At 44.1% G+C, this 26,636-nt stretch overlaps 1 protein-coding gene across 1 annotated transcript in view; it reads right to left on the bottom strand.

The window, feature by feature from the left end:
* LOC140495651 (TSC22 domain family protein 3-like) overlaps positions 1-9,109 on the bottom strand; it is a 32,643-nt gene extending 23,534 nt beyond the window's left edge. The window contains exon 1 of the mRNA XM_072594642.1: positions 8,937-9,109. Within this exon, the coding sequence (XP_072450743.1) occupies positions 8,937-8,992 (56 nt within the window). The 5' untranslated portion in view covers positions 8,993-9,109. The remainder of the gene's footprint in view (positions 1-8,936) is intronic.
* Between the last annotated feature and the right edge of the window lie 17,527 nt (positions 9,110-26,636).

Raw genomic sequence — 26,636 nt, 5'->3', positions numbered from 1 at the left:
CTAACATTAGGTGCTACCTCAGCTCAGACAATACATAAAGGTGTGATGTCTGTCTGTGTCTCAATGTTGAGTTAGATTGGTTCTATTTCTAAAGTGCGATTTACAAAGTTTTGCATGGATTCATTAAGTTTTTGAGCAAAACAAAATGTAATTTTGCAAAAACAAATACACTTATGTGTTCGCATGTAGGAGGGACAGTGAGTTTGTACATGTGATAGTGTGTGTATATGTATGTATGTAGGCTTGGTTAAGTTTGTGTGTGAGTGTGATGGGGTATACGCCTGTGAGAGGGTACGTGTGCGGGTGAGAGTTCGGGGAGTGCATGTATATGCGTATGAGAGAGAGAGAGAGCTTGTATATGAGAGAGGGTCTGCGTGGGTGTGTAAGTATACAGGTGTGTGTGTGAGGTGTGACTTGAACCTGAGTTTCCTGGCTCCGAGGTGAGGATACTACCACTACCTCACTAGTTGATAATATTCTATTATATTTTGTGTTGTTTTATATCCAGAAATATGCTTACACATATTTTAACAGTTATTTTCCCCATCTCCAAATCACCTATGGCATTTTCTTCCATCTAGTAACCACCGCTAATAAATCACCCATGTTTTCCAACTGAGTAATTTATAGTCAAAGTCGATTAAGGGTAATGCAGACCATCGAAAGTGAGGGAAGAGGTGGAGAGAGGGACACATAGTAGCATTCTAGATTATTTTGATCCAACATTGTAGATAATAGGAGAAAGTGAGGACTGCAGATGCTGGAGATCAGAGTCGAGAATGTGTTGCTGGAAAAGCACAGCAGGTCAGACAGCGTTTGAGGAGCAGAAGAATCGACGATTTGGGCATAAGCCCTTCATCAGGATGAAAGACTTATTCTCGAAACGTCGATTCTTCTGCTCCTCAGATGCTGCCTGACCTGCTGTGCTTTTCCAGCAACATATTCTCAGCATTGTAGATATTGTCTGGTTAACCTGTTTTGAGTTGATATTACATAGCTCTGGAACAGGTGGAACTCAAGCCCAGGCCTTTTGTTTTGTATGTAAATATCTTACTGGAACATTTTCTGGGGAGACTTGTCATAATAACATCTATTAGCTTTGCTATTTATTTGCTACCCTGTATACTAAATTTTTGTAATTCATACACGGCAATGACGACTTCCCAACACTCCTTCCCCTACCAAATTAATTTAAACCCTTCCCTAGAAAAGTTTTCATCTTTCTGTTAGCATATTAGCTGCGGCATTATGGAGGTAGAGCCCCACACAACCCCCTCCACCCCCCACGCTGATGCTGTTGCTCCTAGCACAGAAATGGTCTGAAGATCTCCCTCCTGTATCAGTTGCAAATATGCATATTATCCTTATCTTGCTGTACACATTAGAGCCATGGAGTAATACAGTGCAGAAAAAGCCCTTTGGCCCATTGAGTCTTCACCACCAAAACTACCAGAAAGGTCATTAATCCCAATTTCTTGCACTTGTCCCACACTTTTGAATGTTATGTCATGTCAAATGCTCATTCAAATATTTTTTAAAGGTTGTAAGGTTTCTGGCCTCCACTACCTTCCCAGATTGTGCAGGCCAGCTTTCCACCACCCACTGAGGGGAAAAGGTTTTTCTCCTCTCCCCACTGAATCTCCTCCTTATCCTAAAGCTATGCCCCTTCATGATTGACCCCCTCAACCAAAGGGAACAGCTGCTGCTTACCCACCCTGTCCATACTCCTCTTAACCCTGTACACCTCAATCATGTCCTCCTTAAGCCTTATCTGCTCTGAAGAAAACAATCCAAGTCTACTTGGTCTCTCCTGGTAGCTCAGTTACTGCATCCCAAGCAATATCCTGGTGAATGTCCTCTGTACCCCCTCTCGTGCTATCACATCCTTTCTGTAGTGAGGTGATGAGAACTGCACATATCGTACTCCAGCTGTGGCTCTTTACAACTGCAACTTTACCTCCTTGCTTTCATAAGGTGCGAAATTTCAATTAAGACAGAGAAGACTGAAGTAGCAAAGCTCTCCTTTGGCTTTTCACCTGAGTTCCCGAAATTCTGACCAAAGGACCAGCTGTTCAGGTAATGAGTGCATCTGAAGATTCACTTCTTCAAGTGATGAGCCATACAAGGAAAGCCCATAATTGATGATTGAGTGCAGTTTCTGGTCTTTGGAGGAAGATTAATTATGTGAGTACAGTCCTGGAACAGTGTTGAATAAATGAGTTATTGAAGGAGTTTAAATATGTAATTAGAGACCATGATAAATTATCACAAATGGTTATGTTACTGAATTATAGAGGCATGGACAAATGATCTGAAGAGATTAGTTCAATTCCCACCACAACAAATGCAGATATTATATTGAGTTAATTAAATAAAATTGTAATGAGAAACTAAATTCAGTAATAGTGGCCTATTAACATCCTTTAGGGAAGAAAATTTGCTCACAGCTGGTCAGGCCTACATGTGACTCCCAACACACAACAGTATTGTGCCAATTAACTCCACTCACAAATGGCCAAGGAAACCCCATGTTAACCACGTCTTTATTTTAGCCATCTCGATTAAATCTCCCCTCAATCTCTTCACTCCAACAGAACAACCCCAGCTTCCTCAAATGACTCTTGTCACTAAAATCCCTCATTCCTGGAACTATTCTGGTGAAATTCCTTTGCAACTTCTCCAGGTCTTCCACATCCTTCCTAAAGTATGGAGGCCAGAACTAGATGCCGTACTCCAACTGTGGCCTAACCAGGAATTCCTAAAAATTCAGCATAACTTCATATTTTACATCAATGTTTTTATTTATGAAGCCCAAGCTTACAAACCGATCTCTCCGTTTTGGGAATGAAATGTATTTTCCCCCAACAGCTTAATAGCTTCCAACGTCAGGTAAACGTGGCACAAATATTGCATCCACATGTACATAGCTACATAATTATTTTTCTACATGGAATCTATAAAATGTTTTCTTTCATTCATTTGTCTTTAATAAATGACTCTTACTCCATTTTCAAAATGAAAATTTGAATTTCTTGGAATGGACACAATACAACAAAACAAAAAAAACCAAACATCTGCAGATGCTAGAAATCAAAAACAAAAAAAAACAAATTGCTGGAGAACCTCAACAGGTCTGGCAGTTTCTGGAGAAAAAGCAGAGTCAGCCTTTCAAGTCTAGTGACTCCTCTTCAATTAATTGTAGCTAGGTAAAGGTGGTATTTATGCTGAAGACTTGGGTAGGGAGATGGAGCGCAGAGAGAGACAAAAGCAATCGGGCAGACAAAGGAATGGATAATGGCAAGCTACAGAGAAACAGGGGCCTTCAGTGGGGGAAAATGGTTTGGCTGTGATGAGAGCAGCCCATGTGATGTCAAGGTCTGCGGTGTGGGGGTGGGTGAAGGTGCTCGGGCCCTAAAATTATTGACCTCAATATTAAGACATGATGACTGCAGGGTCCCCAAGCATAAGTTAATGCTGCAGCACTGGAGTGCACTGTAAGGTAGCAAATTGATTAATTCACGTGTACTTCACTTTCCAAGATAATGCAATGATGATTTAACTGTAATAAGTCATACCTTAAATGGACCCAAAGAATTGTAATTGCAGTTCTTTGTCCCAACATTAAAACTTCTCACATGGAACTAGTTAGAAAAGTCAATATTTAATGGAATTGAAAACTAAAAGAATTCAAATAGAACACAGATCCAAGAAACTGCAGAGCTACAGTTTTCATGGAAGTATTGAAATCTGTGTTTTAAATGTGATTTTGTACGAATGTTACCATTGGGGCGGCACGGTAGCTCAGTGGTTAGCACTGCAGCCTCGCAGCACCAGCGTCCCAGGTTCGATTTCAGCCTCAGGCGATTGTCTATATGGAGTTTGCACATTCTCCCCATGTCTGCGTGGGTTTCCCCCAGGTGCTCCAGTTTCCTCCCACAGTCCAAAGATGTGCAGGTCAGGTGAATTGTCCATGTTAAATTGTCCATAGTGTTAGGTGCATTAGTCAGAGGGAAATGGGTCTGGGTGGGTTACTTTTCAGAGGGTCGGTGTGGACGGTTGGGCCGAAGGGCCTGTTTCCACACTGTAGGGAGTCGAAATGTTATACGTTAATGAGGATTTCAGCCAAGTTCTCTCTTTTTCCTGGTAATCAAACATTCAAGGAAGCTCCTTTCTTCTCACCGTACACACATCCCACCACACCCACTTGATTGTCAACATATCGCCCTAGACCCCGGCTTAGGCATGAGCCAGATACCCCCTTCCCATGTCCGGCATGGAAGAAATTAAAGACATTGTGGTCAGATACTGTGCAAAGCAATGAGCATAGTTTTTTTTTATAAAGGGACAGACTGGTTCAAAAGTACAGCAGGTAAGTTCATGAGTTGTACGGTGTCTCAGTTTTATTCTAATCTTGATTTCTACTGAGAGGTGACTTTAAAGATGAGGCCTTGTTTTTCCACCTGGATTTGATGGGAGAGTGGCGAGGCACCCTTACAACCAGAACCCCTCAGCCTAACTAAAATGGAGACTACCACCAAGGGGCGCAGGTCATGTCTTACTAACCAGATTGAACCTTTCAAGGAGATGACAAAGGTGATTGATGAGGCTGGAGTAGTGGATGTTGTCTAAATGAATTTTAGTAAGGCATTTGACAAGGTCCCTCAGGTAGACTGATCCAGAAGATTAAGATGCGTGGGATCCATGGTGATGTGGCTGCTTGGATTCAGAATTGGCTTGTCTACAGAAAGCAGAAGGTAGAAGGAAGCGTGTTATTCTGGCTGGAAGTCAGTGTAAAGTGATATTCTGCAGGCATTTAGCCTGGGATCTCTGCTGTTTGTGACTTATATAAATGACTTGAATGAAAATATAGATGGATGGGTTAGTAAGTTTGCAGATGACCCAAAGATTGGTGAATTTGTGGATAGTGTAGAAGGTTGTCAAAGGATTCAGCAGGATATAGATCAGTGGCAAATATAATCCAGGCAAGTGTGAAGTGCTGCATTTTGGGAGATCAAATGTTAAAGTGTACAGTTAATAGCAGGACACTGAACAACATTGATGTACAGAGGGATGTGGGTTTCAAGTCCATAGCTCCCTGAAAGTGGCCATGCAATTAATAGGATAAAGAAGACGTATTGTATGCTTGCTTTTACTGGTTGGGGAATTGAGTAAAGGAGTCAGGATGTTTTTTTGCAGATTTATGACTTTGGTTCGGCCGCACTTAGAGTATTGTATTCAATGTGGGTTGCAACATTGCAGGGCGGATATGGAGACTTTGTAGCTTATGCAGAAGGGATTTACTTGAATGATGCCTGGATTAGGTGTGTTCTATAAGGAGAGACTGGAAAAACTTGAACTGTTTTCTCTGGAGTAGCGGAGGCTGACAGGAGAGTTGATAAAAGTCACTAAAATTATGCAATGCATAGATAGGGTTGACAGTCATAATCTTGTCTCCGAGATGAAAGTCTGATACTAGGGGGCATGCATTTAAGGTGAGAGGGTGAAAGTTTAAAGGAGATGTGAGGGGTAAGTTTTTTGCACAGAGTGTGGCAGGTGTCTGGAACTTGCTGCCTAACATGGTGATGGAGGCAGATGTGTCAGGGCCATTTGTGATATGAATATACGAGGATTGGAGGTATATGGACCAAGGACAGGCAGAATGGATTCGTTTAATTTGGCATCATGTTTGGCACACTTATATGGGCCGAAGGGTCCATTCCTGTGCTGTACTCTTCTATGTTCTATGTCCTAACAACCCCAACCCCACCCAATGAGGCCAAGACTCAGGCTCAACATCCTGTAAGTGCACTCGTGGCCTGCTCTGGCCTTGTTTTCTGTGGCAATGCCGCCACTGCACGCACGCACCCCCCCCCCTTCAAACACACTCCACCCCTTTCACTATATAACATAGAACAGTACAGCACAGACCAGGCCCTTCAGCCCACGATGTTGTGCCGACCATGATCTGATGCTTCCTCTTGATTGGCTGTAGGTAGAGTCATAGAGTTGTAAAGAATGGACTCAGACCTTTGGTCCAACTTGTCCGTGCTGACCATATATCCTAAATTAATCCATTTCCATTTGCCAGCAATTGGCCCCTCTCTTCCAAAACTCTTCCTATTCATTTTCCCATCCAGAGTCCTTTAAATGTTGTAATTATGCTAGCTTACCACTTCCTCTCTGGCAGCTCATTCCATACATGCACTGCCCTCTGCGAGAAAAAAATTGTCCTTTTAAATCTTTCCCCTCACACTTTAAACCTATACCTTTTAGTTTTGTACTTCACCTACCCCAGAAAAAAGATCTTGGCTATTCATCCTATCCATTCTTATGATTTTCTAAACCTCTCTGTAAAATCACTCCTCAGCCTCCAACGCTCCAGGGTAAAAAGTCTGTTCAGTCTCTTCCAATGCTCAAACCCTCCAATCCCGGCAACATCCATGCACATCTTTTCTGAACCTTTTGAAGTTTAATGAGGCCTTTCCTATGGTAGGAGACCAGAGTTGAATGCGGTATTTGGAAAGTGGCCTGACCAATGTCTTGTACAGCTGCAGCATGACATCCCAAATCTCATTCTGAATGCACTGACCGACAAAGGCAAATGTCAAATACCTTCTTCACTACCCCATCTATCTGTGACTCTACTGTCAAAGAACTATGAACCCCCACTTTGTTCTGGATGGATAATGTGTTGTGATGGAGCAGTCAGAAGCCTCCATTGTATGGCTACTCTGGGACCAGCCAGATTTACACCTCCTTCCTGGCTTGCCATCCCACTCCTCAAATCATTGATTCTGTCCATTGAGCTCCAAGAGTGTCAGAGAAAGAACCTCTGATTGGAGAAGGAACTCCCCACAGGATCCATCTCTCCCAAATATGAGCGCATGTTTTACCTCAATAGTTATGCCATAAATGAATATTTACAGTCTTTTTGGGATTTGGAGGGAAAATTTGCCTGTTGCTCCTCATGTACTTTTGGTCTTCCTCTTAAATTTGTCCTTCTAGATAGAAGGAGTCATGGATTTGGAAAGTGCTGTCTGAGAAGCTTTGGTGAATTTCTGCAGTTCATCTTCTAGATAGTACATACTGCTACGGTTGAGCATCAGTGGCGGAGGTAATGAATGTTTGTGAGAATTGAGCTGTGCTATCTTCTCATTTAAACTGAATGTAAAGGTTCATTGACACTATCCTTATCAAACACTCCTTGGACAGGTACAGCATGGGTAAAAACAATGACTGCAGATGCTGAAAACCAAATACTGGATTAGTGGTGCTGGAAGAGCACAGCAGTTCAGGCAGCATCCAACGAGCAGCGAAATCGACGTTTCGGGCAAAAGCCCTTCATCAGGAATAAAGGCAGTGAGCCTGAAGCATGGAGAGATAAGCTAGAGGAGGGTGGGGGTGGGGAGAGAGTAGTAGCGGCGGTGAAGGAGGCGTCGTAGGGGGATGTGGACCTGACCAGGTAGTCACGGAGGGAACGGTCTTTGCGGAAGGCAGAAAGGGGTGGGGTGGGAAATATATCCCTGGTGGTGGGGTCTTTTTGGAGGTGGCGGAAATGTCGGTGGATGATTTGGTTGATGCGAAGGTTTGTAGGGTGGAAGGTGAGCACCAGGGGCGTTCTGTCCTTGTTACGGTTGGAGGGGTGGGGTCTACGACCCACCCTCCCATTCTGGCACTTTCCCCTGCCACCGCAGGAACTGTAAAATCTGTGCCCACACCTCCTCCCTCACCTCTATCCAAGGCCCTAAAGGAGCCTTCCACATCCATCAAAGTTTCACCTGCACATCCACCAATATCATTTATTGTATCCGTTGCTCCCGATGTGGCCTCCTCTACATTGGGGAGACTGGGCGCCTCCTAGCAGAGCGCTTTAGGGAACATCTCCGAGACACCCGCACCAATCAACCAAACCGCCCCGTGGCCCAACATTTCAACTCCCCCTCCCACTCTGCCGAGGACATGGAGGTCCTGGGCCTCCTTCACCGCCGCTCCCTCACCACCAGACGCCTGGAGGAAGAACGCCTCATCTTCCGCCTCGGAACACTTCAACCCCAGGGCATCAATGTGGACTTCAACAGCTTCCTCATTTCCCCTTCCCCCACCTCATCCTAGTTTCAAACTTCCAGCTCAGTTACTGTCTCCTTGACTTGTCCGACCTGCCTATCTTCTTTTCCACCTATCCACACCACCCTCTCCTCCTTGACCTATCACCTTCATCTCCTCCCCCACTCACCCATTGTACTCTATGCTACTCTCTCCCCACCCCCACCCTCCTCTAGCTTATCTCTCCATGCTTCAGGCTCACTGCCTTTATTCCTGATGAAGGGCTTTTGCCCGAAACGTCGATTTCGCTGCTCATTGGATGCTGCCTGAACTGCTGTGCTCTTCCAGCACCACTAATCCAGGTACAGCATGGGGGTTAGGATTATTTAAAAATTCCGCTACTCTTTTAAACTGTAAGTAAAGTTGTTCATCAAACACTCCCAGAATAGATACTGCACAGTTCTGAGGAAATGTCACTTGACCCGAAATTAACTCTGATTTCTTTCCACAGATACTTCCAGCCCTCCTGAGTTTTTCCAGTAATTTTTATTTTTGTCTCGAGATACCACACAGGGTTAGATACAGACGAATGCTTACTTTCAAATTTGTGAAACACTTCAGGACTTCCATTATCCTTCTGAGTGTTAACAGTGAGACTTCTCACTTAGTAATTACACACTTAATAAAAATAGACTCTTATTGATAAACATAGTTTGTGTAGTATAGCTTTGGTAATCTTAATCCAGTTATGTAATGTGTCGAATCACAATATTCCTTTGAGATTAAAACTGAGAAATGACCATGAGCTAATTAGTTAGAAAACATTGACAGAAAAGTGTGAATGCCATTGAACCAACTCCCCAGTAACAGTAGCGTCAGCCAAGGCAACTTACCCATCTCTCCTGCGAAAAAGACTTGGGGAGTACGGAGGCCGGAAGGTCATGTTCATCCAGGGGAAAGCTGGTACGAACTCTGCCTTTGGGAATTGTGAGAGATCACCAAGAGGAAGAATTAAAGAGAGAGGGAGGAGTGGTCTTGGGACCACATCTGGTCTTGGGAGATGTGTTCAGAGGCTATGTTCTCTTGCAATTGCAGCTAAATTACCGGGTATTGTCTTCTGACAGCAGTGAAAAAACATGTGACTGAAACAAATTGTAAATAAAAAGAGAGGAGGGAAAACAATGGCACCATTGTAGAGTGGCTCAGTTCCCAGTTTAAAGTAAACTTCACGGAGCACTCAACAAATAATCACATAATGGACAGACCAAGGGGTGACAGTGCCTGATAGATTACAGTATACACTCACACCACAGTGAACACACATACAAACAGTGAACACTCTCACACAGGACTCTACACACTCACAACAGTGAACATTCTCAGCAACATCAAACATACTGACAGCACACTGCGCACACGCACACGCACACACACACACACACACTTAGGCCAACAATGAACACACTGATAATATGACTGAGCAGACTCACACCAAAAATGAAAGCACTCACACCAACACTAAACATACACACCAACAGTGAACTCACTCAAACCAATAGTCAACACTGTCAAACCAAGACTGAACACATTCAGACTAAGATTGAACACTCTCACACCAACACTGAGCTCACTCAAGCCAAGATTGAACACACTCGCACCAACAGGCACCAATCTGCCTGTATAGCATGCAAAAGAACACTTTTCACTGTATCTTGGTACATGTGGCAACAATCAATCAATCAGTCACTGAGCACACTCAAAACTAACAGTTAAATGCACCCACAACAAGACTGAACACACTCAGACCAACGCTGAACATGCTCACACCGACACTGAACACACTCACGTCGATGTTGAATGCGCTGATACCAACACTGAGCACTTGTTGAGAGTGCTGGACAGGTTTGTCCCACTGAGGCAAAGAAGGGATGATAGGGTAAAGGAACCTTGGATGACTAGAGCTGTGGAACATCCAGTCAAGAATAAGAAGGAAGCCTGCTTGAGGTTGAAGAAGCTGTGTTTTTCTAGCACCACATTTTTCAACTCTGGTACTCCAGCATCTGCAGTCCTCACTTTCTCCATAAGGTTGAAGAAGCAAGGATCAGTCAGGGCTCCAGAGGGTTACAAGGTATCCAGGGAGGAACTGAAGAATGGACATAGGAGAGCTAGAAGGGGGCATAAAAAAAGCCATAGTGGGCAGGATTAAGCAAAACCCAAGGTATTCTGTACTTATGTGAGGATACAGTAGGCAGAGTGAGGGTAGGGTCGATCAGGGATTGTGGAGGGAACTTGTGTCTGGAGTAAGAGGAGGTAAGTGAGGTCCTTCATGAATACTTTGCTTCAGTATTCCCTACTGAGGGGGACCTTGTCATTTGTGAAGATATTGTGAAACAGGCTGATATGCTGGAATAGGTTGATGTTAAGAAGGAGGATATGCTGGAAACTTTGAAAAGCATGAGGATAGATAAGTCACCTGGGCCAGGCAGGATATGCCCAAGGTTACTGTGGGAAGCGAAGGAAGATATTAGCTGCACCTTTGGTGATGATCTATATGGAGTAGTACCAGATGACTGGAAGGTGGCAAATGTTATTCCCTTGTTCAAGAAAGGGATAACCCTGGAAATTACAGACCAATCAGTCTTCTGTGGTGTTGGGCAAATTATTGGAGGGAATTCTGAGAAAGAGAATTTATGATTATTTGGAAAAGCATAGTTTGATTAGAGTTGGCCAGCCTGGCTTTGAGGGGGCACATCATGCTTCACAGGTCTTATTGAATTCTTTAAGGATATGACAAAACCCATTGATGAAGGTAGAACAGTGAATGTGGTGTATATGGAGTTTATTAACAAGGCATTTGGTAAGGTTCCCCATGGTAGGCTTATTCAGAAAGTAAGGAGGCATGGAATACAGAAAAATTTGACTGTCCGGATATAGAATTAGCTGGCCCACAGAAGACAGAGGGTGATAGTAGATGGAAAGTATTCAGCATAGAGCTCAGTGACCAATGGTGTTTGCATGGATCTGTTCTGGGGCCTCTGCTCTTTGTGATTTTTATAAATGACTTGAATGCGGAAGTGGAAGGGTGGGTTAGTAAGTTTGCCCATGACACGAAGATCGGTGGAGTTGTGAATAATGTCAAGGCCGTTTTAGGTTGCAATGGGACTTGACAGGATGCAAAGCTGGGCTGATAAGTGGCAGATGAAGTTCAACCTGGAAAACTGTGAAATGACTCTTTACACACACACACACTCCAAGACTAAACACAAACCAATGATGAGCTTACTCACACCAACAGTGACTATATATTGCAAGACTCAACACATTCACATCAAATCTGAGCACACTCACCAGTCCTGAACCCTCTCACAACGATGCTCTTGTGCACATTCACTTACACTTAGGATTTGCTGGTGTGAAAAAAATAGCTTCAACCTAATCAAAGGGAAATCGAAATGAGATGGAACTGTTACATGAACACTTTCCAGGTAATCTTCCATCATATGTGGTGATCAGAGCAATGACTAAACAAATTCCATCACCAAAAATCACAGTTCCACTCTGTTAGACTGGCTGCAACTTTCTTTCAAAGATAGGGGATTTTCAAATTAAGTGTTTAAGAGGCTGGAGGATTTCTGGAGTGTTGTTATATTGAAAATAATCTTCTGATGGGGACGTAACGACAGTCCAAAGAAGATTCATTCGGCAAATACTGGATATGGAAGGGCTTTCATAAGGATTTGAAGAAATTGGACCAGGTTTCTCTGTGGCAGTGAGCAAGCTTCAGATAAATATGATTTTTGATGAACAATAAACACGAGTTTCAGCTAAATAACAAGTTCAATCAATACGTTGATCCATTACAGATGTGCAGGTTCGGTGAATTGGCTTTGTTATATTGCCCATAGTGTTCACGGATGTGTAGGTTGGGTACATTTAGTCATGGAAAATGTACAGAAATAGGATAGGGGAATGGTTCTCGGTGAGTTAGTCTTCGGAGGGCAGTTTTTAAAAAATTCATTTGTGGGACTCGTGTCACTGGCTGACCAGCATTGATAGCCCATCCCTATTTAGATTAGATTCCCTACAGTGTGGAAACAGGCCCTTCATCCCAGCAAGTCGACACCGACCCTCCGAGGAGAAACCCACCCAGACCCATTTCCCTCTTACTAATGCACCTAACACTATGGGCAATTTAGCATGGCCAATTCACCTGACCTACACATCTTTGGACTATGGGAGGAAACCGGAGCAAACCCATGCAGACACAGGGAGAATGTGCATACTCCATACAGACAGTCGCCTGAGGTTGGAATCGAACCCGGGACCCTGGAGCTGTGAGGCAGGAGTGCCAACCACTGAGCCACCGTGCCACCCTAATTTGCCCTTAAGAAGGTGGTGTTGAGCTGCCTTCTTGAATCGCTGCAGTCCACCTGCTGTGGGTTGACTTACAATGTCATTAGTGAGGGATTTTGAGGATTTTGACCCAATGACTGTGAAGGAACAGGGATATATTTCTAAGTCACGGTGGTGAGTAGTTTGGAGGGGAACTTACAGGTGTGGTGTTCCCAAGTACCTGCTGCCCTTGTCCTTCTTTGTGGATATGGTCGTGGGTTTGGAAGTTGTTGTCTAAGGATCCCTGGTGAATTGCTGCAGTGCATCTTGTAGGTAGATAGATAGATAGTACACACTGCTGCTACTGAATGCTGGTGATGGAGAGATTGAATGGCACCACATCTACAAACAATCAAGTGGGCTGTTTTGTCCTGGATGGTGTCAAGCTTCCTGAGTGTTGTTGGAGAGGCACCCATCCAGGCAAGTGGGGGATATTCCATCACACTCCTGACTTGTGCCTTGTAGAAGGTGGATAGACCTTGGGGTGTCAGGAGGTGAGTTACTCCCTGCAGTATCCCAAGTCTCTGACCTGCACTTGTAGCCACTGTGTTTGTGGTGAATCCAGTTGAGTTTCTGGTCAATGGTAACCCCAAGGATGTTGACAGTGGGGGATTCAGTGATGGTTATACCATTGAATGTCAATGGGATGGTGGTTAGAGTGTCTCTTATTGGTGATGCCATTGTCTGGCATTTGTGTGGTGTGAATGTTACTTGCTACTTGTCAGCTCAAGCCTGGATATTGTCCAGAACTTGTTGCATTTGAGCATGGACTGCTTCAGTATCTGAGGAGTCGCGAATGGTGCTGAACACTGTGCAATCATTGGCAAACATCCTGACTTCTGGCCTTATGACAGAGGGAGGGTCATTGATGAAGCAGCTGAAGATTGTTGAGGCAAGGACACTACCCTGAGGGTCTCCTGCAGAGATGTCCTGGAGCTGATGACTGACCCTCCACAACCACAACCGTTTTCCTTGATGCCAAGTATGACTAACCAGTGAGTGGTTACCTCCTGATACCCATTGATTCTGGTTTTGACAGGGCTCCTTCACTCAGTCAAATGTGGCCTTGATGTCAAGGGCTATCACTCTCACATCGCCTATGGAATTCAGCTCTTTTCCCCATGTTTGAACTAAGGCTGTAATGAAATCAGGAGCTGAGTGGCCCTGGCGAAGCCCAAACTTGGCGCCACTGAGCAGGTTGTTGCTGAGCAGGTGCTGCTTGGTAGCATTGTTGATGACCCCTTCCATCATTTTACAGCTGATGGAGAATAGACTGATTGGTCTCTAATTGGCTAGGTTGGACTTCTCCTGCTTTTTGTGTACAGGACATACCTGGGCAGTTTTCTACGTTGTCGGGTAGATGCCAGTGTTGTAATGGTCCTGGAAGAGTGTGGACTTATAGAACATAGAACATAGAACAATACAGCGCAGTACAGGCCCTTTGGCCCTCGATGTTGCACCGATCCAAGCCCACCTAACCTACACTAGCCCACTATCCTCCATATGCCTATCCAATGCCTGTTTAAATGCCCATAAAGAGGGAGAGTCCACCACTGCTACTGGCAGGGCATTCCATGAACTCACGACTCGCTGAGTAAAGAATCTACCCCTAACATCTGTCCTATACCTACCACCCTTAATTTAAAGCTATGCCCCCTTGTAATAGCTAACTCCATACGCGGAAAAAGGTTCTCATGGTCAACCCTATCTAAACCCCTAATCATCTTGTACACCTCTATCAAGTCACTTCTGGGGCTAAATGTCCTGTTTCCACACTGTAGGGATTCTATGATTTAAAGAAGTAATGAAACTGTAAATCAGCGCTAACTAATATTTAGTGGCGTTGTGGTTAAGTGGTTAGTACTGCTGCCTCACAGCACCAGGGATCCGGGTTTGATTCTACCCTTGGGTGATTATCTGTGTGGAGTTTGCACATTCTCCCTGTGTGTGCATGGGTTTGCTCCAGGAGCTCTGATTTTCTCCCAAAGATATGCAGGTTAGGTGGGATTGCCCATGGGAAATGTAGGGTTACAGGGATGGTGTGGGTCTGGGTGGGATGCTTTTCAGAGGATCGGTATGAACTGAATGGGCCAATTGGCCTGCTTCCATGTTGTAGGGATTCTATGATTTTTTTTTCTTTCCTTTCAGCTCAGAGGCTATAGAGAGAGGGGATTGTTGCCAAGTCAGGCTGAAGAATTCTGTTCAAGTAACAAAAAATTTGGATATTTCTAGAGGGATTCAGAGAGTCAAGCAGCATAAGAGCACAAGAACTAGGAGCAGGATTTGGCAGTTCAGCCCCTCAAGCCTGCTCCACCATTTAATCTAATTTGGCTGATCTCCTCTCAGCCTCAACTCCACTTTCCTGCTTGCTCTCCATAACAATTTAACCCATTTATTAATAAAAATCTTTATCTCCTCCTTCAATTCTATCAGTGACCCGGCATTCACTGCACTCTGGAGTAGTGAATTCCACAGATTCACAACCCTTTAAGAGAAGTAATTTATCCTCGAGTGAAGAGAAATCAAAGTTAACGTTTTGGGTTCAGTAACCCTTCAGGGTCACCAGATCTGAAGTGTTAACTTTACTTTCTTTCCACAGATGCTGCCAGACTCAGAGCTTTTCCAGCAATCTCTGTTTTTGTTTCTGATTTACAGCATCCACAATTTTTTCCGTTTTTAATTTCTCCTCATCTCTGTTTTAAATCTGTTGTTCCTTAGCCTAAAACTATGACCTCTCATTCTAAATTGAACACATGAGGAAACATCCTCTCTACATCTGTTTTGTCAATCCCCTTCAGCATCTTATGTACCTCAATTAAAACGTAGAATCTGTATAGTGTGTCAACTGGCCCTACGGCCCAATATGTCCACACCAACCCTCTGAAGAGTAACCCACCCAGACCCATTCCCCTACCTTATTATTCTACATTTACCCCTGACTAATGCACCTAACCTACACATCCTGAACACTATGAGCAATTTAGCATGGCGAATTCACCGAACCTGCACCTCCCTGGATTGGGGAAGGAAACCGGAGCACCCAGAGGAAACCCATGCAGACACGGGGGGAGAATATGTAAACTCCACACAGACACTCGCCTGAGACTGGAATCAAACCTGGGTCCCTGGTGCTGTGAGACAGCAGTGCTAACTACTGAGCCACTGTGCCATGCCTCATGCTTCTAAACTCCATAGACTATAGCCCTAAATTGATCAATCTCTCTTCAGAGGGGGAACATCCCTCGTCTCTGGAATCAATCTAGTGAATCTTCCGTAAACTGCCTTCAATTTAACTACAGTCCTCCTTATGTATGGGGACCAAAACTGAATGTAATACTCCAATATAGACAGCAGGAGGCTGGAAGAACACAGCAAGCCAGGCAGCATCAGGAGGTGAAGAAGTCGATGTTTCGTGTGTAACCCTTCTTCAGGACTGGCAAACAACTTCTTCGAAGTGGGCATTCTTTGAAGGCATTTTTGCAGTGGATCAAACTTGGTTAGAGCCAAAAAACTGCAGATGCTGGAATCCAAAATTAGGCAGGAGGCTGGAAGAACAGTGGGCGGCATGGTGGCACAGTGGTTAGCACTGCTGCCTCACAGCGCCAGAGACCCGGGTTCAATTCCTGCCTCAGGCGACTGACTGTGTGGAGTTTGCACGTTCTCCCCGTGTCTGCGTGGATTTCCTCCGGGTGCTCCGGTTTCCTCCCACAGTCCAAAGATGTGCAGGTAAGGTGAATTGGCCATGCTAAATTGCCCATAGTGTTAGGTAAGGAGTAAATGTAGGAATATGGGTGAGTTGTGCTTCGGATTGGTGTGGACTTGTTGGGCCGAAGGGCCTGTTTCCACACTGTAATCTAATCAAATCTCAACACCGCAAGCCAGGCAGCATCAGGAGTTGGAGAAGTCAACATTTCGGGTGTAACCATTCTCCACCTCCTGATGCTGCCTGCCTTGCTGTGTTCTTCCAGCCTCCTGCCTGTCTATTTTGGATTCTAGCATTTGCAGTTTTTTTGCAATACTCCAATTACAGTCTCATTGATGCCTTGTCGCCACTTTTACACTCTACTCCTTTAGCATGAAATGCCAAAGTTTCATTTGTCTTCTTTATTACCTGCTGCACCTGCATACCAGTTTTCTGCTATTCACGCACCAATTTCATCTGCACTAAAGCACCCTGAAGTTTCTCTCCATTTAGATAATTAATTGCATTTCCATTCCTCTGATTAAAATACATAACCTCCTACCTATCCACATTAAACTGCATTTGCTAGATTTTGGCCCATTCACCTCACCTATCCATATCCATTCTGACCAGTGGTGTTCTGCAGGGATCAATGATGGGACTTGATAAATGATTCAGAATAGATTGTATGTTATCTGATGGGTAAATTTGCAGACAACAGTAAGATTGGGGGAAGTGCAAATAGTAAGGAGTATTACCAGAAGATAGGCTAGAGACTTGGGTGGAGAAATGACAGATGGAGTTTAATCTGGGCAAATGAAAGTGATGCATTTTAGAAAATCTAATGCAGGAGAGAAGTATACTGTAAATGGCATAACCCTTAGAAGCATTAGGATAGAGGAATCCAGGCATACAGGTGCAGAGTTCCCTGAAAGTGGTAACACAAGTAGTCAAGAAGGCAAATGGAATACTTGTATTCATTGATCAGGGCACAGAGTATATAAATTGACAAGTCGTATTGCAGCTATATAGAAATTTAGTGCGACCTCATTTGGAATATTGCAGATAGTTCTAATTGTCACACTACCAGAACCATGTGGAGGCATTCGATAGGGTACGGATAAGCTTTACCAGGACATTGTCAACTTTGGAGGATGTTAGCTATGAAGAGAGATAGGACAAACTCCGTTTGTTTTCACTTGAATGCTGGAAGTTAAGGGGCAATCTGATAGAAGTTTACAAAATTATGAGAGGCTTAGATAATTGGAGTATTTTTCTCAGGGTAGAAATATCAATGTCTAGGGGACATAGGTTTAAGGTAAAAGAGGGAAAGTTTAAAAGTTTAAGTGCATGGATTGAGCTTCCATTGGAGGTAGTATAAGTAGATACAATACCAGTGTTTAAAAGACACCTCGACAAATACACGAATAAGAGACAATCGAGGGAATTGAACCACATAGAGGCAAAAAGCTTTTAGTTCAGAAATGTATCATGTGCTGGCACAGTTCTCATGCGGTTCTGTTCTTTATACTTAATTTCTTATTTCTTTGTTAAAATTTGGTTTTTCATGTTATCAACACATACCTTCTATCCCCATTCCCAAGTCATCAAAATAAATTGTAAATTGTTAGGATCCGAGGACCAAACCCTATGGCATCCAGCTAGTTACATAGAACATAGAACATAGAAGAATACAGCGCAGTACAGGCCCTTCGGCCCTCGATGTTGCGCCGATCAAAGCCCACCTAACCTACACTAACCCACTATCCTCCATATACCTATCCAATGCCCGCTTAAATACCCATAAAGAGGGAGAGTCCACTACTGCTACTGGCAGGGCATTCCATGAACTTACGACTCGCTGAGTGAAGAACCTATCCCTAACATCAGTCCTATATCTACCCCCCCTTAATTTAAAGCTATGCCCCCCTTGTAATAGCTGACTCCATACGTGGAAAAAGGTTCTCACTGTCAACCCTATCTAATCCCCTAATCATCTTGTACACCTCTATCAGTTCACCCCTAAACCTTCTTTTCTCCAATGAAAACAACCCCAAGTGCCTCAGCCTTTCCTCATAGGATCTTCCTACCATACCAGGCAACATCCTGGTAAACTTCCTCTGCACCCGTTCCAGTGCCTCTACATCCTTCCTATAGTATGGCGACCAAAACTGCACGCAATATTCCAGATGCAGCCGCACCAGAGTCTTATACAACTGCAGCATGACCTCAGGACTCCGGAACTCAATTCCTCTACCAATAAAAGCCAGTACGCCATATGCCTTCTTCACTGCACTATTTACCTGGGTGGCAACTTTCAGAGATCTGTGTACATGGACACCAAGATCCCTCTGCTCTTCCACACTACCAAGTATCCGACCATTAGCCCAGTACCCCATCTTTTTATTACTCTTACCAAAGTGAATCACCTCACACTTAGCTACATTGAACTCCATTTGCCACCTTTCTGCCCAGCTCTGCAGCTTCTCTATATCCCGCTGTAACCTGCCATATCCTTCCTCACTGTCTACAACTCCTCCGACTTTCGTATCATCCACAAACTTGCTCACCCAACCTTCTAACCCTTCCTCCAGGTCATTTATAAAAATGACAAACAGCAATGATCCCAAAACAGATCCTTGCGGAACACCGCTAGTGACGGCACTCCAAGATGAACCTTTGCCATCAACTACTACCCTCTGTCTTCTTCCAGCCAGCCAATTCCTAATCCAAACCTCCAACTCACCCTCAATGCCATATCTCTGTATTTTCTGCAGTAGCCTACCATGGGGGACCTTATCAAACGCCTTACTAAAATCCATATATACCACATCTACCGCTTTCCCCTCATCTACCTCCTTAGTCACCTTCTCAAAGAATTCAATAAGGTTTGTGAGGCACGACCTGCCCTTCACAAAACCATGCTGACTATCCTTGATCACATTATTCTTATCCAGATGTGCATAAATCCTATCCCTTACAATTCTCTCTAAGACTTTGCCCACAACAGAAGTGAGACTCACTGGCCTATTGTTACTAGGATTATCCCTACTCCCCTTCTTGAACAAGGGAACCACGTTTGCTAGCCTCCAGTCTTCTGGCACTACTCCTGTAGACAAAGAGGACACAACAATCAAGGCCAATGGCTCTGCAATCTCCTCCCTTGCTTCCCAGAGAATCCTAGGATAAATGCCATCAGGCCCAGGGGACTTATCTATTTTCACCCTTGCCAGAATTTCCAACACCTCTACATATCTCAAAGCCATCCATTCTACTTATTCGTGCCTCAGTATTCATATCGACAACAATGTCCTGTTCCTGAGTGAATACTGACGGAAAGTATTCATTCAGTGCCTCCCCAATCTCTTCAGCCTCCACACGCAACTTCCCATTACTATCCTTGATTGGACCTATTCCTTCCCTAGTCATTCTTTTATTCCTAACATACCTATAGAAAGCCTTAGGGTTTTCCCTAATCCTACCAACTAAGGACCTTTCATGTCCCCTCCTTGCTGCTCTTAGCTCTCTCTTCAGGTCCTTCCGGGCTACCTTATAACTCTCAATCGCCCCTATTGAACCTTCACGCCTCATCTTTACAAAGGCCGCCCTCTTCCATTTAACAAGGGATTCCAACTCCTTATTAAACCACGGCTCCCTCACACGACCCTTTCCTCCCTGCCTGATAGGTACGTACTTATCAAGGACACTCAATAGTTGCTCCTTGAACAAGTTCCACATATCAATTACGCTCTTGCCTTGGAATCTACTTTTCCAATCCACACATCCTAAGTCATGCCTCAACGCATCATAATTTCCCTGCCCCCAGCTATAACTCTTGCCCTGTAGTACACACTTATCCCTCTCCATCACTAGAGTAAAAATCACCAAATTGTGGTCACTGTCCCCAAGGTGCTCACCTACCTCTAGTTCTAATACCTGGCCTGGTTCGTTACTAAGAACCAAATCCAGTATGGCCTCACCTCTTGTTGGCTTATCTACATATTGTGTCAGGAAACTCTCCTGCACACATTGCACAAACACTGACCCATCTAACGAACTTGAGCTATAGCTTTCCCAATCAATATCAGGAAAGTTAAAGTCTCCCATAACAATCACCCTATTACTGTCACTCTTCTTCTGAATCATTTTCGCAATCCTTTCTTCAACGATTCTAAGACTATTAGGAGGCCTGTAAAAGACTCCTAACAGGGTGACCTCACCTCTCCTATTCCTAACCTCAACCCAAACTACCTCAGATGGCAAATCTTCGTCCATCTTCCTTTCCACCGCTGTAATACTATCTTTGACAAGCAAAGCCACACCCCCCCCCTCTTTTACCCCCACCTCTGACCCTACTAAAACATTTAAACCCTGGAACCTGCAACAGGCAATCCTGTCCCTGATCTAGCCATGTCTCCGTAATAGCCACAACATCGAAGTCCCAGGTACCAACCCACGCTGCAAGTTCACCTACCTTATTTCGTATACTTCTGGCATTAAAGTATACACACTTCAAGCCACTCTTCTGTTTACAGGCACCCTCCTTTAAGATTGATGCCATATTCCTAACCTCCCTACACTCCAGGTCCTGCACCCTAAAGCTACAGTCTGGGTTCCCATGCCCCTGCAGAGTTAGTTTAAACCCCCCCCAAGAGCACTAGCAAACCTCCCCCCAAGGATACTGGTGCCCCTCAGGTTCAGGTGCAGACCATCCTGTTTATAGAGGTCCCACCTTCCCCAGAAAGAACCCCAGTTATCCAAGTACTGAAATCCCTCCCTCCTGCACCATCCCAGTAGCCACGCATTTAACTCTTCTCTCTCCCTATTCCTCGACTCTCTATCACGTGGCACGGGTAACAAACCAGAGACAACAACTCTGTTCGTTCTAACTCTGAGCTTCAAACCTAGCTCCCTAAAAGCCTGTCTAACATCCTCAGCACTCCTCCTACCTATGTCATTAGTGCCAATGTGGACCACGACTTCAGGCTGCTCCCCCTCCCCCTTATGGACCCGGAAAACACGATCAGAGACATCACGTACCCTTGCACCTGGGAGGCAACATACCAAACGTGAGTCTCTCTCGTTCCCACAAAACCGCCTATCTGTGCCCCGAACTATCGAGTCCCCAATTATTATTGCTCTGCTCTTCTCCACCCTTCCCTTCTGAGTAGCGGGGACAGGCTCCGTGCCAGAGGCCTGAGCCCCGTCACTTACCCCTGGTAAGTCCCCCCCCCCCCCCCCACAAGTATCCAAAACAGTATACTTGTTCTTGAGGGGAACGACCGCAGGGGGTCCCTGCACTGGCTGCTTCCTCCTAGTCCCCCTCACTGTCATCCATCTATCTGCCATCTTTGGAGTTACTACTTCCCTATAGCTCCGATCTATGACCCCCTCTGCCTCCCGAACGATCCGAAGTTCATCCCACTCCAGCTCCAGTTCCCTAACACGGTCTTGGAGGAGCTGGAGATGGGTGCACTTCCTGCAAGTGTAATCAGCAGGGATGTCCATGGCATCCCTCACCTCATACATGTTGCAGGAGGAACATTGCACTGCCTTCACTGCCATCCCTCTAAAGCTAAACTTTATTTTAAAACAAAACTGGGTCTAAAGAATACAACAAGCAAAATTCAGCACTTACCTACTTACCACAACGGATCTTATTATTAGGTTAGAGGAGGAGGGCGGGTGGGAGGCACTACCTCCGTAGTGCCTCGGGTTCTTCAGCTGCGCGCTTTTAAAGGGGAAACAAACCTACCCAGGTAAGCTTACGCTCTACCTGCTTCCGGGTCTCGGCTGCCTCTCTAGTCGTCGTCACTTCCACCTGCTGCTCCCGCTCTTTCTGTGAAGAGAGAGTGAAAAAAAAACACCACTGCCCGCTACCGGTAAGTACTTTTAAAACAAACAGTCTTACCTTAGCTGCTGCTCGCACTCAAAATGACCGTTAGCGTCGAAGGGTGAGTATTTATACTCACTGCTTTCCTTCCCGGCTGCCTCTCTGGTCGTCGTCACTTCCTCCTGCTGCTCCCGCTCTTTCTGTGAAGAGAGAGTGAAAAAAAAACACCGCTGCCCGCTATCGGTAAGTACTTTTAAAACAAACAGTCTTACCTTAGCTGCTGCTCGCACTCAAACATCTTGCCACATTGTTACAACACTGTGGTGAAGCTTTCTGTTAATTAAACCAAACAACCAGAAAAGCTCACCTCGCCTTGTAATCTGTTAAAATATGAGTGACAGAGAACTCCCAAATTGCATTATTTATAGAAAATACATCAATTATTTTTACTCTAAAACTGAACATTAAACAACAACTATTCACACGTCTAAGCCCTCCCCTTTCCCTTAACTGCTTATTACCTACCTCCAACTCTATAACAATATACTGTTCCAATAAAACACTTATTAAAATTACATCAATTTAATTTCAAAACCACAGAGCTACTGTCATCTTGGGTGTCTATCATCTTCTGGCTGAAGAGCTCCCTGGGTTGTCATCTTTCTTTTTACTGCGAATATGTTTCTTATGAAAAGGTAACTTTGTAGAGAGTGTTTTCGAATTTCTTTAATGTGTTGTTGGCAGTAGTTCTGTCTGATTTTAAAAATGTCTGTATTTTTATCTCCCCCTCTCCCCCCCCCCCCCTCCCCACACACACACACACACACACACACACACACACACACACACACACATCAGATCTTCTCATTGGTTCGATGTTGACAAAACAATAATTTTAAACTTGATTAGGTTTTAGTATTCGGGGGTATAACTTAAACTGGTCAGATTCAAATTGTTGTCAAAGCAGGTGTCTATTTCATAGTCAAATGTTACATATTTTCAATTTTCCAGTACACTTTGAGATTGCTAGCTAGTCATCACAGGTGCTTGTCAGCTCTCAGTTCAGAACAGTATTCACTCTCTCTTAAAGGTACAGTACATGTCTTCAATTTCATAACACACAGAAAGACCCACTTGCCCTGACTCTCTGCGTTCAGTTGGTTAGCCAGTTAGTAAATTATCTAAGCTAGTAAATTATCCAAGCCCATGTGATCTCACCTTGTGTATTAATCATTTTTTGTGGCACCTTATCAAACGCCAACTGAAAGTCCAGATATAAGACATCTACAGGATTTCCATTTTTCACATTGCTTGTTCCACCCTCAAGGAACTCTAGCAAATTAGTCAAACATAATCTACCTTTCATAATCTACCTACAATGCTTACTCTGATGGACTGCATTTTGACTTTCTAAATGCTTTGTGATGCCTTCCTTAAGTATGGATATGAACAATTACTCAACAATACATTGTAAACTAACTCACTTGTACTTTCCGAATTTCTGTCACCCTTCCTTTTTGAATAAGGATGTTACATTAAATAGTAAGATACTAGGAAGCTTGGAAGAACAAAGGGATCTTGGAGCATTTGCCCACAGATATCTGAAGCCAGCAGGACAGGTTAATAGGGTAGTTACGCAGGCATACAGAGACACTAGCCTTTATCAGTGGTAGCATCGATTATATGAGCAGAGAAGGCATGTTGGAGCTGTACAGAACTTTGGTTAGGTCACAGCTGGAATACTGTGTGTAGTTGTGGTCACTGCACAAAGGAAGAACATAATTGGAAGGAGGAAGAAAGAGGAGATTCACCAGGATGTTGCCTGGGATGGAGCATTTTAGCTACGAAGAAAGCTTGGAAAGCCTGACTTGTTTGTTTTTGGAGCATAGAAAGTTGAGTGGGAATCTGATATAGACGCATAAGATGAACAAGGTGATAGAAAACAGCTGTTACCCTTGGTCAGAGTATCAATTACTGAGGGCATAATTTTAAAGTGAAAACCAGTGCGTGATGGAGGTTTGAAATACACTGCCTGAGAGGGTAGTTGAGGCATAATAACCTCACAACCTTTAACAATTACTCAGATGAGCACTTGAAGTGTCATAGCATGTAAGATGATGAGCCTTGTGTGGGGAGGTAGGAATGCAGATTACAGGGTTAAAGGCAGGATTCTTGGCAGTATGGAGGAACAGAGAGATCTTGGGGTCCATATCCATAAATCCCTCAACATTGCCATTCAAGTTGATAGGGCAACTTGAAGGCATGTGGTGTGTTGGCTTTCAACAGCAGGGGGATTGAATTTAAGAGCCGCAAGGTTATGCTGCAACTCTATATAGCCCTGGTTAGACCAACTTGGAATATTGTGTTGCCTCACTATAGGAAGGATGTGGAAGCTTTAGAGAGGGTGCAGAAGGGATTTACCAGGATGTTGCCCGGACTGGAGGGCATGTCTTATTGAAGAAAGGTTGAGGGAGCTTTTCTCATTGGATCGAAGAAGAATGAGAGGTGACTTGATAGAGGTGTACAGACTTCTTCCCATGACAGAAATGTTTATCATGAGGAGGCATAATTTTCAGGTGATTGGAGGAAGGTTTAGGGGAAAGCCTTCTATAGGTACAGCAAGAATAAAAGAATGATTAGTGTAAGATTAGGGCCAATCAAAGATATTAGTAGAAAGTTGTGTGTGGAATCTGAGGACATAGGGGAAGAGCTTAATGAATACCTTTTGTCAGTATTCACATTGGAAAAGGGCAATATTAGTGAGAATATGGAGATATATAGGCTACTAGATTTGATGGGATTGAGGTTGACAACGAGAGGTCTTTAGCAATTTTGGAAGATCTTAAAATAGATAAGACCCCTGGGCTGGATGTGATTTATCCTCTGATTCTCTGGGAAGCCAGGGAGGAGATTGCAGAGCCTTTGGCTTTGATCTTTATGTCATCATTATCGACAGGAATAGTGTCAGAAGACGGGAGGATAGCAAATGTTGTTCGCTTGTTTAAGAAGGGGAGTGGGGACAACCCTAGTAATTATAGGCCAGTGAGCCTTACTTCAGTTGTGGGTAAGGTATTGGAAAAAGAGAGAGGATTTATAAGAGAGAGGATTTATAGTCATCTGGAAAGGAATAATTTGATTAGGGATAGTCAATACTGTTTTGTGAAGGGTAGGTCATGCCTCACTAACCTTATTGAATTCTTCGAGAAGGTGACAAAACAGTTGGATGAAGGTAAACTTTTTTCCCAGCTGCTATCTGAAGAAGGTCACTGATTCAAAATGTTAACATTTTCTCTCCACAGATGCTTATGGGGGAGTACAGAAATGCCAGAGTCACTAAATCACTATTTTGCTTCAGTTTTTGCATTGGAAGGCGCTAGTACAATTGTAATACTAACAGGTAATGCAGAGGTTATAGAAAGGGAGAAAAGTATCAGCAAAGATAGTGGATCCATTGATTATAACATTAAATTCCCTGGATATGGCATAAATGGATTTCAATAAGGTGTTTAACAAGATTCCACATGGTAGGCTATTGCACAAAATATGGATTTTCGGGATTGAAGGTGATTCAGCGGTTTCGATCAGAAATTGACTAGCTGAAAGAATTCAGAGCGTGGTGGTTGATGGGAAATGTTCATTCTGGAGGTCAGTTACCGGTGGTGTTTGTTTGTCGTTTTAATAAATGATCTGGAAGTGGGCGTAGAAGGATGGGTTAGTAAATTTATGGACGACACTAAGGTAGGCAGAGTTGTGGAATGTGCAGAAGGATGCAGAGGGACATAGATAAGATGCAGAGCTGGGCTGAGAAGTGGCAAATGGAATTTAATGCGTAAAAGTGTGAGGTAGCTCACTTCGGAAGAAGTAACAGGAACGCAGAGTACTGGGCTAATGGTAAAATTCTTGGCAGTGTAGAAGAACAGAGAGATCTGTGTCCAGGTACATAGATCCCTGAAAGTTGCCACCCAGGTCGATAGGGTTGTTAAGAAGACATATGATGTGATAGCGTTTATTGGTAGGGGGTCATGCTGCAGCTGTACAAGACACTGGTAAGGCCACACCTGGTGTAATGCGTGCAGTTCTGGTCACCGCATTATAGGAAGGATTGTGGAAGCATTGGAAAGGGTTCAGAGGAGATTTACTCGGATGTTGCCTGGTATGGAAGGAAGGGCTTACGAGGAAAGGTTAAGGGAACTGAGGCTGTTTTCATTGGACAGAAGAAGGTTGAGAGATGACTTAATTGAGACGTATAAGATAATCAGAGGGTTAGATAGGGTGGCCAGTGAGAGCCTTTTTCCTTGGATGGTGAAGGCTAACATGAGTGGACATAGTTAAAAATCACACAACACCAGGTTATAGTCCAACAGGCTTAATTGGAAGCACACTAGCTTTTGGAGCACCGCTCCTTCATCAGGTGGTTGTGGACCTGATGGACCACAACCGCCTAATGAAGGAACATCATCAGGTAGGTTCATGGTGGGTGCATGGAATGTACTACCAGGAGTGGTAGAAGAATCAGATACATTAGGCACACTTAAGCACCTCTTGGATAGGCACCTGGAAGTTAGTACAGTGAAGGATATGTCAGCTAGTCTGATCTTAGAGTAGGATAAAGGTCTGGAACAACATCGAGGGCTGAAGGGCCTGTACTGTGCTGTACTCTTCTAGTGAAGGTAGTTGTCCATTTTA

The sequence above is a fragment of the Chiloscyllium punctatum genome, chromosome 25 (genome assembly GCF_047496795.1).
Source record: "Chiloscyllium punctatum isolate Juve2018m chromosome 25, sChiPun1.3, whole genome shotgun sequence".
NCBI lineage: Eukaryota > Metazoa > Chordata > Chondrichthyes > Orectolobiformes > Hemiscylliidae > Chiloscyllium > Chiloscyllium punctatum.
The sequence above is the reverse complement of the archived record's forward strand: the minus strand, read 5'-3'. Positions and strand labels throughout refer to the sequence as shown.